This window comes from Helianthus annuus, chromosome 14 (assembly GCF_002127325.2).
Source record: "Helianthus annuus cultivar XRQ/B chromosome 14, HanXRQr2.0-SUNRISE, whole genome shotgun sequence".
Lineage (NCBI taxonomy): Eukaryota > Viridiplantae > Streptophyta > Magnoliopsida > Asterales > Asteraceae > Helianthus > Helianthus annuus.
In genome coordinates this window covers 129526120-129541609 of record NC_035446.2, presented here as the reverse complement: position 1 = coordinate 129541609, position 15490 = coordinate 129526120, and the positions used below count along the sequence as shown (strand labels likewise).

At 35.8% G+C, this 15490-nt stretch overlaps 1 protein-coding gene across 1 annotated transcript; it reads left to right on the top strand.

Annotated features, from left to right (window-relative positions):
• Positions 1-7623: 7623 nt before the first annotated feature.
• LOC110903739 (DNA gyrase subunit A, chloroplastic/mitochondrial) lies at positions 7624-15490 on the top strand. Its single transcript, XM_022149523.2, has 27 exons — positions 7624-8192; positions 8953-9022; positions 9115-9180; positions 9339-9440; positions 9522-9566; positions 9642-9740; positions 9827-9913; positions 9997-10067; positions 10194-10302; positions 10417-10479; positions 10584-10649; positions 10766-10854; positions 11007-11055; positions 11140-11226; positions 11317-11410; positions 11484-11554; positions 11635-11724; positions 11830-11955; positions 12044-12201; positions 12299-12380; positions 12482-12646; positions 12730-12831; positions 12911-13047; positions 13127-13244; positions 13318-13372; positions 13896-13995; positions 15033-15490. The coding sequence occupies exons 1-27, from the start codon at positions 7783-7785 to the stop codon at positions 15136-15138; spliced, it is 2817 nt and encodes a 938-aa protein (XP_022005215.1). The 5' UTR covers positions 7624-7782; the 3' UTR covers positions 15139-15490.

The window sequence follows — 15490 nt, the reverse complement described above, 5'->3', positions numbered from 1 at the left end:
CTTGACATGAGAGGCCTAAGTTGATTGAAATGGGTGTCATAAGCGGCAACATACATATACATCTGGAACTTCCCTTCTAAGACCATATATAATGGGCGTTATAGGGGTGTGAAAGGGCTTATAATTCCCTCAACACCGCCCCCTAGGCGTTAGACCATCTGTAATGGTTGATGCCACATATAGGGTCTTTTCCGTCACATCAGCATCATAACGCCCCTTTAAAATGTGTAATGTTTAACGCCCTTGATGCCCTATTCAATTATTACTTTCCAATTCTTTCACCTCATTTGACATTATAATAGAAATGCCCCTGTAACGCCCCAGGTGGTGGTGCTGGAGGCGTTATCAAGCCTCTTCACCGCCCCTATAATTGAAGAGTGAAGGGGTTTTTTAGTATAAGACCATGCGTAATGAGCATTATATGGACGTGAAAGGATTTGATAACGCCCTCAACACTGCCCTATTAGGCATTATAGGGCCATGAAGAGGGATGAACATTTCTAGAATAATGCCAAAAGAGAAGAAAAAAAAAGGAAAGTAATGAACGAAATGAGCATTAAGGGGTATTAATTGTTACACATTTTCTAAGGGGCGTTATAATGTTGATGTGTCGAAAAATGTCCCTTATAGGGCATTAACCATTACTCATGGTCTAACGCAAAACGAGGAGGTAAAATGGAAAGGGCATTAAGGGGCGTTAACCATTACACATTTTTTGAATGAGCATTATGATGCTGATGTGATGGAAAATACCTCTTAGGGGAAATTAACAATTACAGATGATCTAATTGACTTATTTAGTCATGGTAAAACAATTACATTTCAACCCCTCCACTATAATTATTTTATATAACTGATTCAAAACTCATTTTTTCTGTAGTTTTAATTTATTAAATAAACATGTTTGGATAAATAAAAGTTATTCCGTTAATAAGTTACCATCATTAAATCAATTTCCTATATTAATTAACATTAACATTTAACTATAGGGACTTGTAAATTCATTATAATGATAACAAAATATGAATGTTACAAACCTAGCCTCTTAATATAGGGTTTTGTCTCCGAAATCTATACATTGCGTGAAAAGTTTAGGACCCAAGTGCATTCAGGACCCTTTCGGGGTTTCCAGTGTATTTCACTTTATCTATGGTCTTGTTACGAAGCTTCTTAGTCTTCTTGTCAAAGATTTCAACGGGCACTTAAACTTATCATGGATTTTAATATCCAAGATAGACACATAAGTGGATTTAGCTAAACGGGTTCGTAGATGAGATATGTAAACTCTTCAGGAAATTGCAAATGATATGCAACTTTGCCAACTTGTGCAATGATCTTGAACGATCTAATATAACGTGGGCTCAATTTACCTCGTTTAAGAAATTGAATCACACCTTTCCACAGGGAGGCTTTCAAAAGTACATAGTCCTCAACTTTGAACTCTCTAGATCTATGTCTTTTATCAAAATAAGATTTTTGTCAATCTTGGGTTGCATTGCCGGGGAAATTCCATTAGTTTTATATCTATTACTGAAATATTATTTTCTATTTAGATTGTTGTTTAAGTGATTTCATTTTAAAATTGTGGTGGGGTTTTAGGCTATAGAGTCAACAAAAATTGTTGTAACGATTAAGGGTATAACTGAAGAGCATAAATTACATGAATGGTCTATTGGTATGCTCATGTTGTGGTTTTACTTGTTTTCATTTTAAAATTGCGGTGGGGTTTATGAACGTGACCCCCGCCTTTTCCACACCATAACACATTTGATTTTCACTTGTGCCTTGAGGACTACGCACTAGTTGGGTTCCCATGTTATAGTTGATTTATTGAATTAGCTAGGCTGGAAGGCCTTTATACATCAAACATGTTGAATTAAACTCACTAAATAATGATGGATGAATACAAAAAAGTAACTTGGTAATTTGTGATAAAATTTGGATATATACTACAAGAGCCAAGAGGTGCATGGTGTGTGAAGGGTTGTTGCACATTCGCAATAAAAATATGTTAGAAGTTTTGTAGCATTGTGGTGCTTTGTAGTACTTTCATGTTATAAGGTACCCAAAGACATTATAGAGATATCGTATGTTACAATGACCCCTTAATCCATATTTCATTTCAAATACTTTCATAGTTGTTTATTAATTGGTCTTCGAGAGATAAACCTGTATGTGTTCATTTAGCATTTTCTAATGTGTTTGTGTACCCAATATAGAGTGATGGAGCCTCAAAATGAATCATTTTAGATTTCAAATATCGTCTTTTAATTGGTTAATTAATTTTAATATTATCTTTTAAGTTGCGACCTTGTTTTTATTTGGTTTGTGTTTATTGTCTTAATCTAATCTAGTTGGCTTTTGATAGGAAATTAGTTAAATACCTAAAGATGATATTTTAAGTGGCGACCTTGTTTTGATGGGAGATTAGTCAAATACGTGTTTAAGTTGCGCACTTATTTTTATTTGGTTTGTGTTTATTGTCTTTAAAAGCAAAATCTAAAAGTTAAGGGTTTTTCTATTGAAGGGAAGTCTTGGGTGTTGTTGTAAAGTGCAATGAACAAAGTTAAACTACTTAGATTTATACACATAGTATATTTTTTTGAACGACAAATTTGAATCACTGACGGGTTACTGCAGTAGTATCGTACCATCAGCGAAACCACCTGATCATATCCATCTCCACTAGGCATAATGTCTATACACCAATTCAGGAGAAAACCCAATAAATATGGGAAAAACCCCTTTGTGAGAATCGAACCCATGACCTATTGGTCCCAAAACCGTATCCCACCCCCAAGATACCACTAGGCTATAAAGCCATGGCATACACATACTATATGTCACACCCCTTTCTGCGACGGAAGCACGAGGTGTGATCATGAAAGGTTCTCATTGCATACGAAAGGTAAACATACTATATGCTCGAAAATAACTTTAAACATTACATTACCGAAAACATAAGTCAAGTGTTTACAACACATGATAGCATATTGTCTTAAAAGTTGCAACTTTATTTAACGATAAACAAAGCGACATCCACGAGCATGCGTAGGACCACGCGCACATCCACCTTTAGTTACCTGAAATACATGTGAGTTTTGGAAAAACATCAACATAATGTTGGTGTGAATTCATGCAGTGATTGTTTTTGAATGTTTAATATCCTTGAATGAAAACATAGTATAAAACTGGTAGAATGAATGATTGTTTGAATGTAACTCGTAAAACGTATGTATAACTGGGTACTATGACTGTTTGAATGTGTGAGTTTTGCTAGTGGTTTGCAAGGCCACTAACATATGTCACGACATAGGAAGCCACCAAACCTAGGCATTTTTGTCGACTTGACTGAGACACAGAAGCACTCATTGGTAGAAGTAGGCCAAGAGTGGGGTTGCCTGAAACCCATTAGATCTAACCTTTTGTTCCGCGGTCTGAATGTATACGTTGATTAATGGTGCTTATGGTACCCTATTCGAGACATGGTCTGGAATGTTTCACTTTAGTGTTTTTGTACCCATCATAACATATGCAAACAATATTCAATTTGTGACATGTATTTCACCCCCGAAGTGTAAAACAAAAACAGTTAAAGAAAAGGGGGAGCATGAACTCACAACTTTGCGTTCCTGTGCGTCGTAAACTTCACCGGTTTGCTTATTTAACGTCGTAACCTATACGCGTTTTCTTAACGTTAGTCACTAGACTTGCGTCGCACAAGTTTAGTCACTCACTTTTGTGTATATTTTCTTGTGTTAAAAATATTTTATATTTTTAACTAAATATTTTACTTATATTATTTTCTCACAAATAAATATAAGTCTTTTGTGTTTTGCACTTTGCACCCGAATTATGTGTCTTGTATATTGTATGTGTATTTTCATGTTTATACTCCTCATGAGTATTTAGTGTATCTTTACGTCTCAATACGCTAGCACGTATAACACATACTATATACACTTAGCACAAAAGTTGGTGATAAAATAATATATATTTTTCTCTCAAAAATATACATATTTATATCCACTTTTATTTTTGAAGAAATCCTCATTTCTTATCACCAAAAATTAGGGAAACCTTGGTAATACCTTTAAATACATTTTTAGGGAATAAGTTCTTCAAAAAACTTATATTTTTCTAAGTGTCAAAATTTATAAAAATTTTGACAGAGTTTCCCCTAAAAATGGAGGTTTCCCATGTTTTCAAAACATGTGTTTATTTTCTTTTAAATCGTCAACAATCATCAACAACAATTATCAACAATAATCATCAACAACAATCACTAATTTTCCCCATTTCATGAACTTGCATATTTAAAAAAATGTGTAGTAATTTACTAGCACATTTAGTAAGTCTTGTTATCTTTAAAAATAAGTTTAATTTCTTAAAAACTTTATTTTTAAAGAATATGAAGTTCCACAACTTCTAGTCGGTTTTTACGAAAATTATTTCTTTGTTAAAACGTTTGTTACACTAGTGTTCGCACACTTGTTTTATCACAAAAAATCACTTTTGTTTGTGTAAGATCCGGATTAGAACATATGATTTCTTTTGACGCTTGGTCTTTTGAAAATACCACTTGTGGGCACATAGATCGGCTAGTTTTAGACACTATTTCATAAGTAAAAATACTTTTACACAAGTTCATGTTTCTTGTGTGGTAGAGTTTCACCTTTTAACCCTTGCACCATTTCAAACAAGCTTATGTCAAGATCCATGATCTTAACCAAACAGGGTTAAATGATGATCCGAGCTACCACAACGTAGATCGGGCCTAAATAATCACAAATTTCAATTACTACAACATTTACACAACTAGTGAGCTTTTAACCATCATTTTTCATGTTTTTAGTAGACTTTAATGCACCATTTGTAAGATTTCGAGTTTTAACCGTTACATATCATATTAACCACTTCAAAATAGTTCAAGAATGTGATTTAAGCAACATACCACTAGCTCGAGGCTAGGGAAGAATCTAGACGCAAATAGGGTGGATAAAAGCAAGAGAATGAGGTCCTTCGCTTTCCGTTTGCACCAAGCCTCCTTATACGGGATCCTTGATACTTGTATGGACTTGGAATGTGGTGATCAAAACCGAAAAATTGATGGATTGAGAGGGGGTGTTTGGCCGTAGCTTTTCTAGAGAGAGAGAGAGAGGGAGAGAGTGGAAGTGTGGTGATGAGGAAGATGGAGTGATGGAATGGTGGTATTTATAGACCTTCCATATAGCATATTCCTAGCATATTCCTGGCATATTCCTGGCATATTCCTGACATATTCCTGGTATATTCCTGGTATATTCCTGGTATATTCCTGGCATATTCCTGGTATATTCCCTGGCATATTCCTGACATATTCCTGGCATATTCCTGACATATTCCTGGCATATTCCTGGCATATTCCTGGCATATTCCTGGCATATTCCTGGGTTTTCTGCGTTGTCTGCGTTTTGCAGTGTAAGCACTGTGTCGCGTAGGAACTCACGGTACGCGCTTAAACTTGAAAAATAACGTTTTTAAGCGTTTTAATTTATTTTTCAACACGAACCTGATTAAAATAAAATTTTAATCATAACAGAATATTTGTGGGATTAAATATTATCCGGGCGGCCACCAACGTTCGTTTCGCAGTTTTGTCGTAATTAGTTCTGCACTTAAAGTGTGTTTCGGGTGCCTTTTAGTGCGTGTTTTAGCTTTTGTAACGACCATAAATTAAACCCTGATATGTACTCTTGGGTTTTAATGTACCTTTGTCGTAGGACCTACACCTAGGCCTCAATTCTAATGTCTGACTGCTTTCTGCAGTTCCGTTGACACAGTGTGTCTTACCGGTGAGTTTACTAATATTTCTGACGCAACGCTCTCGATTGCATGAAGCAATATTTTGTAGTATACAACGTGCATGAATTCACTTGCTTAGCATCTAATTAGTCAATGTTGACATTTAAGCACATAATTGCAGTCATTAAATAATAATTAAAGTGTACGGAAGTTACCGGTTTTGTGCCAGTTGTCACATTATATAACCATGCCTCTTGAAACATGAAAATGAGTTTTCTTGTTGGAAAAGAAATGCCTACTTTTCAAAGGCGAGGTTAATAGAGAACAACTACTTCCATCATTAATTATTCCGTCACAACCTCCCCTGCCATTGAGTAAATTGTTAGCGGACAAAACACTTATTTCCGATATGCAAAAAAGAAAAGCAGCAGTTTTGTGTTTCAACTTCTCAAACAACTGACACGCGTTTTGCAGTCATTGGGTCCCCGTCGCAACGCGCGGGCGGAAAATCAACTAGTTATGTTATAATCAAACAAATAGGTCAATAGGATGACACCATCTTGATGTTTTTTTAATTCAATTTTCTAAACAGACAAAGTAAATACTCTAAATGACCACATTTTTTATTTGATTAACTTTGTGTGTATGCGATGTGTATGCTTGTTTCATTTTCTTGAGCGAGTTGTGTGGACATATCACATATGTACATATGTTCGATAATGTCTATTTGTGCGAAGTTAAATGTTTAGAACTTTGATGTATAGATTATAGACCTTTGCAAGTTGAATTGAAACTTACATGTTTGAAACTTTTATTTTGTCTAGAAATTATGCCTCCTGTTCCCAAATACAAATACCTATCCGGTAGTCAAAAACGTAAAAATAAGAACCTAGAGGAGGACAAAAGAAAGTTGATCGAAACATTCTTACCGAGTTACATTGTTAGCCCTTTTGATGCTTTAAACAATATCAAGTTGTTTGGTCATTTTCCTAATGCTATAATGCGTATAAAGTGCTTTTGACAATTCCGGTAACGGTTGCATCGGCAGAAAGAAGCTTTTCAAAATTGAATTGTTGAAGACTTATTTACGATCGACGATGTTGCAAGAAAGACTTAACGGATTGGCGATGATATCTATTGAAAACGAAATATTAGAAGGTGTGGAATATAAAGACTTGATCGAGAGTTTTGCTTCCAAAAACGCTAGGAGAGCCGCACGACTCGCTTAAATAAGTTCGATCATTTTGTTACACTACTTTTGTTTTGTTTATTTTATAACAATTATCGTCGTATTGTGGTTTTCTTGATATATAATTGATGAGTTTATATTATAAGGATTGGACCCAAATTTTTTTGTCTTGCTGAGGCCCAAAAGATTTTTATCATTCTCGGGGACGACCCTGACTATCTTAGATGGCTCGTGCCTTCCCTCCATACATGCCAGATGAAGGTTTGAGCCCTGCTCTATTATTGGCCGGTCAGTTTAGCTGCTGATGTTGTCACATTTTTTTTTTGTTTTTTCTTTCTTTTTCCGGAACTTTTTTTAGTTTCAAAAACGTTAATATTTTCCGTGGTTTAACACGACGCAATACATGGGTTAGCTTTTGCATTTCTTTACATAAAACATAACACTATATGTAGATCTCATATTGTCTTTAGACTTCAGAGACTCTTAGTTCATAAGAAAAACATCCTGTTTAGACACATTGGTTATGAAGTAGATGAGAACTATGTAGTTAAGCATACCTCCCAGGACAAAAAAAAAACCAAACGTTACGTAAAGTATTACAGACATAAATCTTTTTTACGGTTTAACATGTTACAAGCGAGTGTCCTAACACCTTGGGGCGGAAGTCTCATTTACCAAACACAAAAATTAACTTGGCGCGCAGCAGGACCTTCAATTAGGGTTTAACCTTTCTTCCCCAAACACCAACACAAAACCAGTAGTATTCAGATAACGATAAACCCTAAACCCTACATCACATCTCTAATGGCATGAAACCTTCATTCTACACGCCCACCACTTCTCCGATGTCATTCACCACCGGATTCCGCTTCTTCCGATGCTACACTCAACTCTCATTCCCGATTTCCGCCGCACGGTTACCCAGACAACAGGGATGCAGCGTCGCCACTCTCCGATTCCTTTCATCCACGTCACGCTCCCCCCGTCTGACGTCAGCGAACTCGAAGCGGCGAGAGAGTTCTTCGGAGAGTTCGGATGACGGCGGAAATGGGGGGTTACCGGCGGTCGTTAACGGCAGTGACGGTGAAGGAAGGATTGTGGCGACGGAGCTTCATAAAGAGGCTACGGAAGCTTATATGTCGTATGCGATGTCTGTGTTGCTTGGACGAGCTTTGCCGGATGTTCGCGATGGGTTGAAGCCGGTCCATCGAAGAATATTGTGAGTGTTTTAAAGTTTTATTTGTTATATGAGATGGTTTGCATGTGTTAGAAATGCTAGGTTGGGGTTAGGGTTTCACATTATTAGTATCAACTGTAGTTAGCCTATTATTATGTTCTTTATAATGCAATGAAGTTTCTGATCTTATGTGTAAAGAAATGGTAAACTAGAATTACAGAACATGAAACAAAAAGAATGCAGGTTTTTAGACCGTAACTCGAGCTTGGAAACTTTTATTAACTCGAAAGAAAGCTGTATACCATGATCGATTCATAACTCGGGTATTTATAGGATTAGAAACCATAGTTGTGTGAAGGCGGAAAGGCGCTTAAAAAACGAAGGCTTAGGCTTTATAAGAGAGGTGCATAGTATAAAAAGACAGTTTTAGGTTGATTTCAGGTTTGTTTAGGACGGGTATAATTGTGTCCGGCCTGTTCAAAACTGTTCAGACGATTTTTGGCCGGAACTTGGCCTGACGAATGCACTTTATGGTCTGAAAATGGGGTTTTTGAAGCGAAGCGAGAAGGCTGCGTTGGTCCTAGGCGCACGCCTAGGTGAGCCTTGACAACAGAGCTAGAAGCTTATAACTCAAGCAATCTAAATATCTAAGCCTACTCTAGTTAATATTCCTATGACTCTTGAATAATAACTCTTAGGTTTACATCTTTGTATGAATCTGTTTGATTTGTAATTGAATTGATATGTTGGTTTATGTTATTAATGATGTGACAAGTTAATATCTTTTTCAATAAAATTGCAGATACGCATTGCATGAATTGGGCCTTTCTTCACGTAAACCTCATAAGAAATGCGCTAGAGTTGTTGGAGAGGTTATCACTAGACTATTTGCTCTTTGTTATTCACTCGTTGTCTTCTGTTTTCGCACTGTAAATTTACAGCTGGACTCTTTTGTCTTCCTCAGGTCCTAGGTAAGTTTCATCCACATGGTGATAACGCTGTATACGATTCGCTGGTCCGAATGGCGCAGGTAGTTAAACATACATTGTATGGGCACACACGTAATTTAACACTTTTTGGGAACTGTGGGTTAGGGTCTGTTTTCTTTAGCTATAAAGTTCCATGTTCAGACTTCAGATATGTATACGGTTAACATTACACCTTGCTGAGTACATAAATTTTTTACAGGATTTTTCATTGCGAAGCCCTCTTGTTAGTGGTCACGGGAATTTTGGTTCGCTGGATGGAGATAACCCCGCAGCAATGCGGTATACCGAATGCCGATTAGAAGTATGTGTTTACACTCTATGCTTTCATTATCAGTTCTAGTTGTTTGTAGAGGTGCTCATTCTTTTCGCTTAATTTTTTCAGGCACTTACCGAAACAATGCTTCTATCAGATTTGGATATGGATACAGTACGTATCGTCCAGTTTTAAAATTTCACAATGTTATTACATAATTCTTATATCTTAAGTTGAATTTTTTGGTAGGTTGATTTTGTTCCGAACTTCGACAACTCTTTAAAAGAACCATCACTGCTTCCTGCTCGCATCCCAAACTTACTGTTGAATGGTTCTTCAGGGATTGCGGTGATTTTTTCTAGATATTACATTTTTACCCTCTCAAATTACGCGTCTAAATAGTTATTGATCTATTTAATATTAATTTTTACTAGGTTGGAATGGCTACCAATATTCCGCCACATAATCTCGGGGAGTTGGTTGATGCTTTATCTGTCTTAATTCATAACCCAGATGCCACGGTATTTGTTCTAGCGTCTGATAACATTTTTTTATTTTAATTTATATATTGTTATATGTTGATATGTCAACCATTTTGTAACAGCTGCAAGAATTACTGGAATACATGCCTGGACCTGACTTTCCAACAGGAGGGATCATAATGGGAAATAACGGGTATTTTTTTTTTTAAATTTCTATGTAAAAAAGTAGCAGATCTAAAGATATGTTGATAATTCTGTTTCAAATTGAAGAATTTTCAAATTTATTAATGCGCATTAGCTACTGTTTATATTAATACAGAATCTTGGACGCCTATCGAACTGGAAAAGGGCGTGTAGTAGTCAGAGGAAAGACCGAGATCGAAATATCTGATTCTAAAACAAAGAGTGCAGCAATTGTAGTAAAAGAGGTCACTTTTCATGACTATTTATCAGAGTTTATAGGATTTAAAATTCTTATTACGCAAGTTCGTACACCATGCTGGATTAACTTGTTATGAATTTCTGTTTTATATATGCAACAGATTCCTTATCAGACCAACAAATCCTCTCTTGTTATGAAAATTGCCGAGCTAATTCAAAACAAGGTATCTTCTTTTTTATACTCATTTATGTTTTATTCATGCTGTATCATTTTATGTTCCATTATAAGTTTATAACCTGAATGTATACTTTTTATCTTTTGTTAAAGACTTTGGAAGGCATAAGTGATATCCGTGACGAGAGTGATCGATCTGGAATGCGAATTGTCATTGAGGTAATTTTATCATGAAATTTTCGCTTTAATCTTTATTGCTTTCGGAGATCTATTGATACTGTGCTGATTTTTCGTTTTCTTTTACTGATTTAACCTTTTTCATTCAAACATTTCAGCTTAAAAGGGGGTCTGATCCGGCCATTGTTCTGAATAATCTATATCGTTTCACTGCTCTACAGTCAAGTTTTAGCTGCAACATGGTTGGGTGAGTTGTTTTATAATTGCGGTTTTTGTCAGTTAAACGTCATAAAATGTTTTATAGATCTTGATCTTTGTTGTAGATGCAATTACATTGTTACCCTTTTTTCATACGAAATAGGTTATATAGTTTAGTAACATCATTGATTGTTCTGGCAGTATTATTGATGGACAACCTAAACAGATGGGCTTAAAGGAATTGCTTCAGGTAACTTTTGTACCATATGCGTACTCTTGATACGTGCTTCCAAAATCTTCTGCATTATATACTTATATTTTTTTTATTATACAGGCTTTCTTGGATTTTAGATGTTCAGTGGTCGAAAGACGAGCAAGGTTTAAGCTTGCACATGCACGAGACAGAAATCATATTGTCGAGGTGTGCTTACTTTAAGATTACAGTTCAACCACTATAAGATATGACTTTAACCAACGAATGTTTAATGTTTTTTCTTTTGGTTAAATCAAGGGTATTATAATAGGGCTTGATAATATCGATGGTGTAATTGACGTAATTAGAAAATCTTCAAGCAACTCAGTGGCATCAACAGAGCTAAGGAAAAGTAGGCCCCGCTGTTCTTTTATCTTTTATTTGGTGACATTTTCTAACTTCTTACGTCTTTCATATAATTGCAGAGTTCCATTTATCTGAAAAGCAAGCTGAAGCGATTTTAGATATGAACCTAAGGAGACTTACATTGCTTGAGGTGCGAACCTATTCTCTTTTTTTTTTTTTTTTTTTTGGCCAAAATAATTATATCTTATTTATTTATTTATTTTCTTGCAGAGAAGCAAGTATATTAGTGAAGGAAAATCGTTAATGGAACAGATTTCGAACTTGGAGGAACTTCTATCAAGCAGAAAGCAAATATTGCAGGTATACCTTCTAAGTTATTCAGTGCTTTTCTTCAATGAACGTTGAGTTTATATGGTGTTTAAGTTGTCGTTTTTTAATCAACATTACATGTGTTTTTCTACATAGTTAATTGAACAAGAAGCAAGTGAGATAAAGAACAAGTTTTCAACTCCAAGGCGCTCGACTTTAGAGGATGCTGACAATGGCTTGCTTGATGAAATGGATGTTATCCCCAATGAAGAAATGTTGCTGGTACTTATAAAATATACAATGTTACTTTTCTTGTTTTTTTGTGGTTCTGTTACGTTGACACTTAAACGCCCTTGTGTTGCGCTGGCAGGCACTTAGTGAAAAAGGTTATGTTAAAAGGATGAAACCCGACACCTTTAATCTACAAAACCGTGGAACTATCGGTAAGTCGGTTGGAAAATTAAGAGTCAACGACACAATGTCTGACTTTCTCGTCTGTCGTGCCCATGATCGTCTTCTCTATTTCAGGTGCTTTTCACATCTTTTACTTTTTACGAATTACGATTAAACTAATTGTCAACTTGAGATGATTCATTATTACTATTATTAATATTAATTTGTGTAGTGATAAGGGTATTGTGTATTCTGCACCTGCGTACAAAATTCCGGAATGTTCTCGTGCAGCTGCAGGTACACCTCTGATACAGGTATGTAATATGTTAACTTACCGTCTTTCACCATGAACAAGACATTTGACTGTTATGCCCTTCTGCTGATTTCAATTTTTCATCCACTTTTGTGTAACCAGATTTTGTCCTTATCCGACGGTGAAAGAATTACTTCTATAATTCCCGTTAGTGAATTTGCTGAAGACCAATATCTTCTAATGCTTACTGCAAACGGCTACATCAAAAAAGTATCGTTAATGTACTTTTCACACATTAGGTCATCCGGGATTATAGCACTTCAACTGGTTTGTCTCCATTTTTATTTCTTAATATTTTTTTTTACTTTAAACAAAAGTTACAAAATCTCTTGCTTTGTGTGCATGTATAGGTTTCTGGTGATTCACTTAAATGGGTACGTCGGTGCACAAATGAAGACTATGTTGCAATGGCTTCACAAAATGGATTGGTTATTCTTAGTTCTTGTGAGATTGTAAGTGTTCCTTTATCTTTCATATCACATAATAAAATGGTCTGTGAATTAACCACTTTTATTAATCTGATGTTTATAGATCCGAGCACTTGGAAGAAATACTCGAGGTTCGGTTGCTATGAGATTGAAAGAAGGGGATAGAATGGCGTGTGTTGATATTATACCTGCAGTAAAGCAGGATGGTATAGAGCACGTCCCTGGACCTGACCACACCCAGTAATTTCTTTAACCCTAGTATATACTTGTGTGCGTGTATTTAATATTTGATTACACCTAATGAAATTATAATCTGCAGTAAGCGGCCACATGGACCATGGCTGTTGTTTGTGTCTGAAAATGGTTTTGGAAAGCGAGTTCCTCTCAGCCGCTTTCGCCAGTCTCCTTTGAATAGGGTTGGTTTAATAGGTTACAAGGTAAATGTACTTTTATTTTTCTTTCACCTGTGCTTTAATTTGTTTTCTGACATTTTCTTTTATATCATTTAAGTTTTCCTCGGAAGATCGTCTGGCTGCTGTTTTTGTAGTTGGTTTTACTACAGCAGGTAAGTGGTTTTTTTAGGTTTAAATCTGTGGTGCGCGAGTTATCTACTTACCGGGACCATTTGTAGTCATGGTTGCAAAAGTCGCTAGGCGCTCCCTAGTCGGTCGACCGGGGAGTTGAGAGTACTCGGCCTAGGCGGAGAGTACTCGGGGAGTACTCGGACATGTTAAATTATAAAGAAATTAGTTTTTGGAAACTAAATATATGTCAAATAACATAAATTTACTAATATATATAACAAAATACGTGAAAATGATATTTATTATTTAATATGGTAGGCATAAAAATTATATTTTATTATTGTTTAAGTCAAACTCGGCCCGAATTGACCTACTAGATACGATTTTGGCCTAGGTTGACCGCGTTTGACTGATTCCGAGTAATTAGACGGAGTCAAAGGAAGTCGCCTCGGCAGCCTACCTTGTAGCGACTACTCGGGGAGTACTCGGCCTTGGAAACCTTGTTTTACAACCATGTTTGTAGTTGATTAATTATGTATTCTTCTTGTGTGTAATGTGTTGTAGATGATGGTGAAAGTGATGAACAAGTTGTTCTTGTAAGCCAGAGCGGTACAGTGAACCGAATAAAAGTCAGGGATATACCTGTACAGTCACGCTATGCAAGGTAACTATTAGCCAGCCCTTTTAAAATCGTTACACATAATCACCTATGCATTTAAGTTATAACTGTCTAGATTATGTAAACATAATAAAGATTATTTTGTTCCCTGTTTCTTTCAATATGATTGTCATTTGCAAGCTCCTAGTTTTCTTGTACCACTGATTCCATTACTCAAAAAGATTTTTCAAAGTTGTATATACACACACATCCATGGATATGTGTGTGTGTGTGCGTACACACACCTGTGTATTAAATATATTTCTTATTAAATATTTACTTGCATATACATTTAGGCTGAGGGCAATAGTTCTGCCACCCCACTGACGGAAAAGGGCGGCTGCCCTATTTCTTTTTTCATTTTTAATTTTAGTTTAATAATGTTAGTATAATATAATTATAATTATAATTATAATTGACCCTTTCAAAAATTACGATTTCACCCTCAGTTCAAAATTACGCTTTTGCCCTTAGTTCAAAATAAATTTATGCTTTTGTCCGCAGCTAAAAATTACGATTTCGCCTTTAGTTCAAAACTATGATTTTCCCCCGGTTCAAAACAAAATTTTGGTTTTGCCCCCAGCAAAAAATTACGAATTTGCCCTCAGTTTAACATTATGAGTTTGCCATTTTTTAAAAACTTGTGATTTTGCCCTCGGTTAAAATCTGGAGTCTTGCCATCGTTTTAATTTTTTTTTCAAAACTATAGTAGTTTTTATTTTACTTGGTTTACTCAATCTAACTTTTTTGTCAAGCAGGTGTCTGACACTCGCTCATTGTTTATGACAATTTACTATTTTGCCCCTAGCTCAGGCTTGCCATCTTTTTTTTTAGCAAAACTATGGCAGTGTTTTGGTTTAATTGGCTGAGTCGATATAATTTTTTTGAGATCGTGTTACGAGTAGTATGCACAAGTAACTAAAATACATGCGTACATTTTATTAAACTAAGAAATATTCGGCTTAGCGCCCCGCAACGCGGGCGGGGCATCCAACTAGTTTGAATACAAAATTTCATGGCTCTAATTGTGAATTATATCCCAGGGGAGTGATATTGATGAGGCTTGAGCATGCTGGGAAGATTCAATCAGCTTCTTTGATTTCTGCTTCGGAAACAGAGATTGAGGAAGTTGAAGCTGTGGCTGTGTAGGGTTTTAAATCGAGTTAACCGTGGTTCATGATCATGTGAAGATATGGTTAAATTCGTTTATTAATCTCAGACTTAAACGGTTAACAATGCACGAGGTACATATGGCCAACCTGATTGAGCATTTGGCATTTTGGCAACATGAAACTTCTGTAAATGTCCTGCAAGAGTCTGGCTCTTTTTCTGTTCTCTTTTGTAGCACTGATAGTATATAGTATGCACGTAGTGTTTCTTGACTCTTGGTTCAAGCATGGAAGTGTTTTTTGTATAACTAAATTCAAGTCGTGTGATCACATTGTCGGTTGCGTCTATTAAATGTGTTTTAAGAGGTGACGATTTTGAGTCATTTATCGAA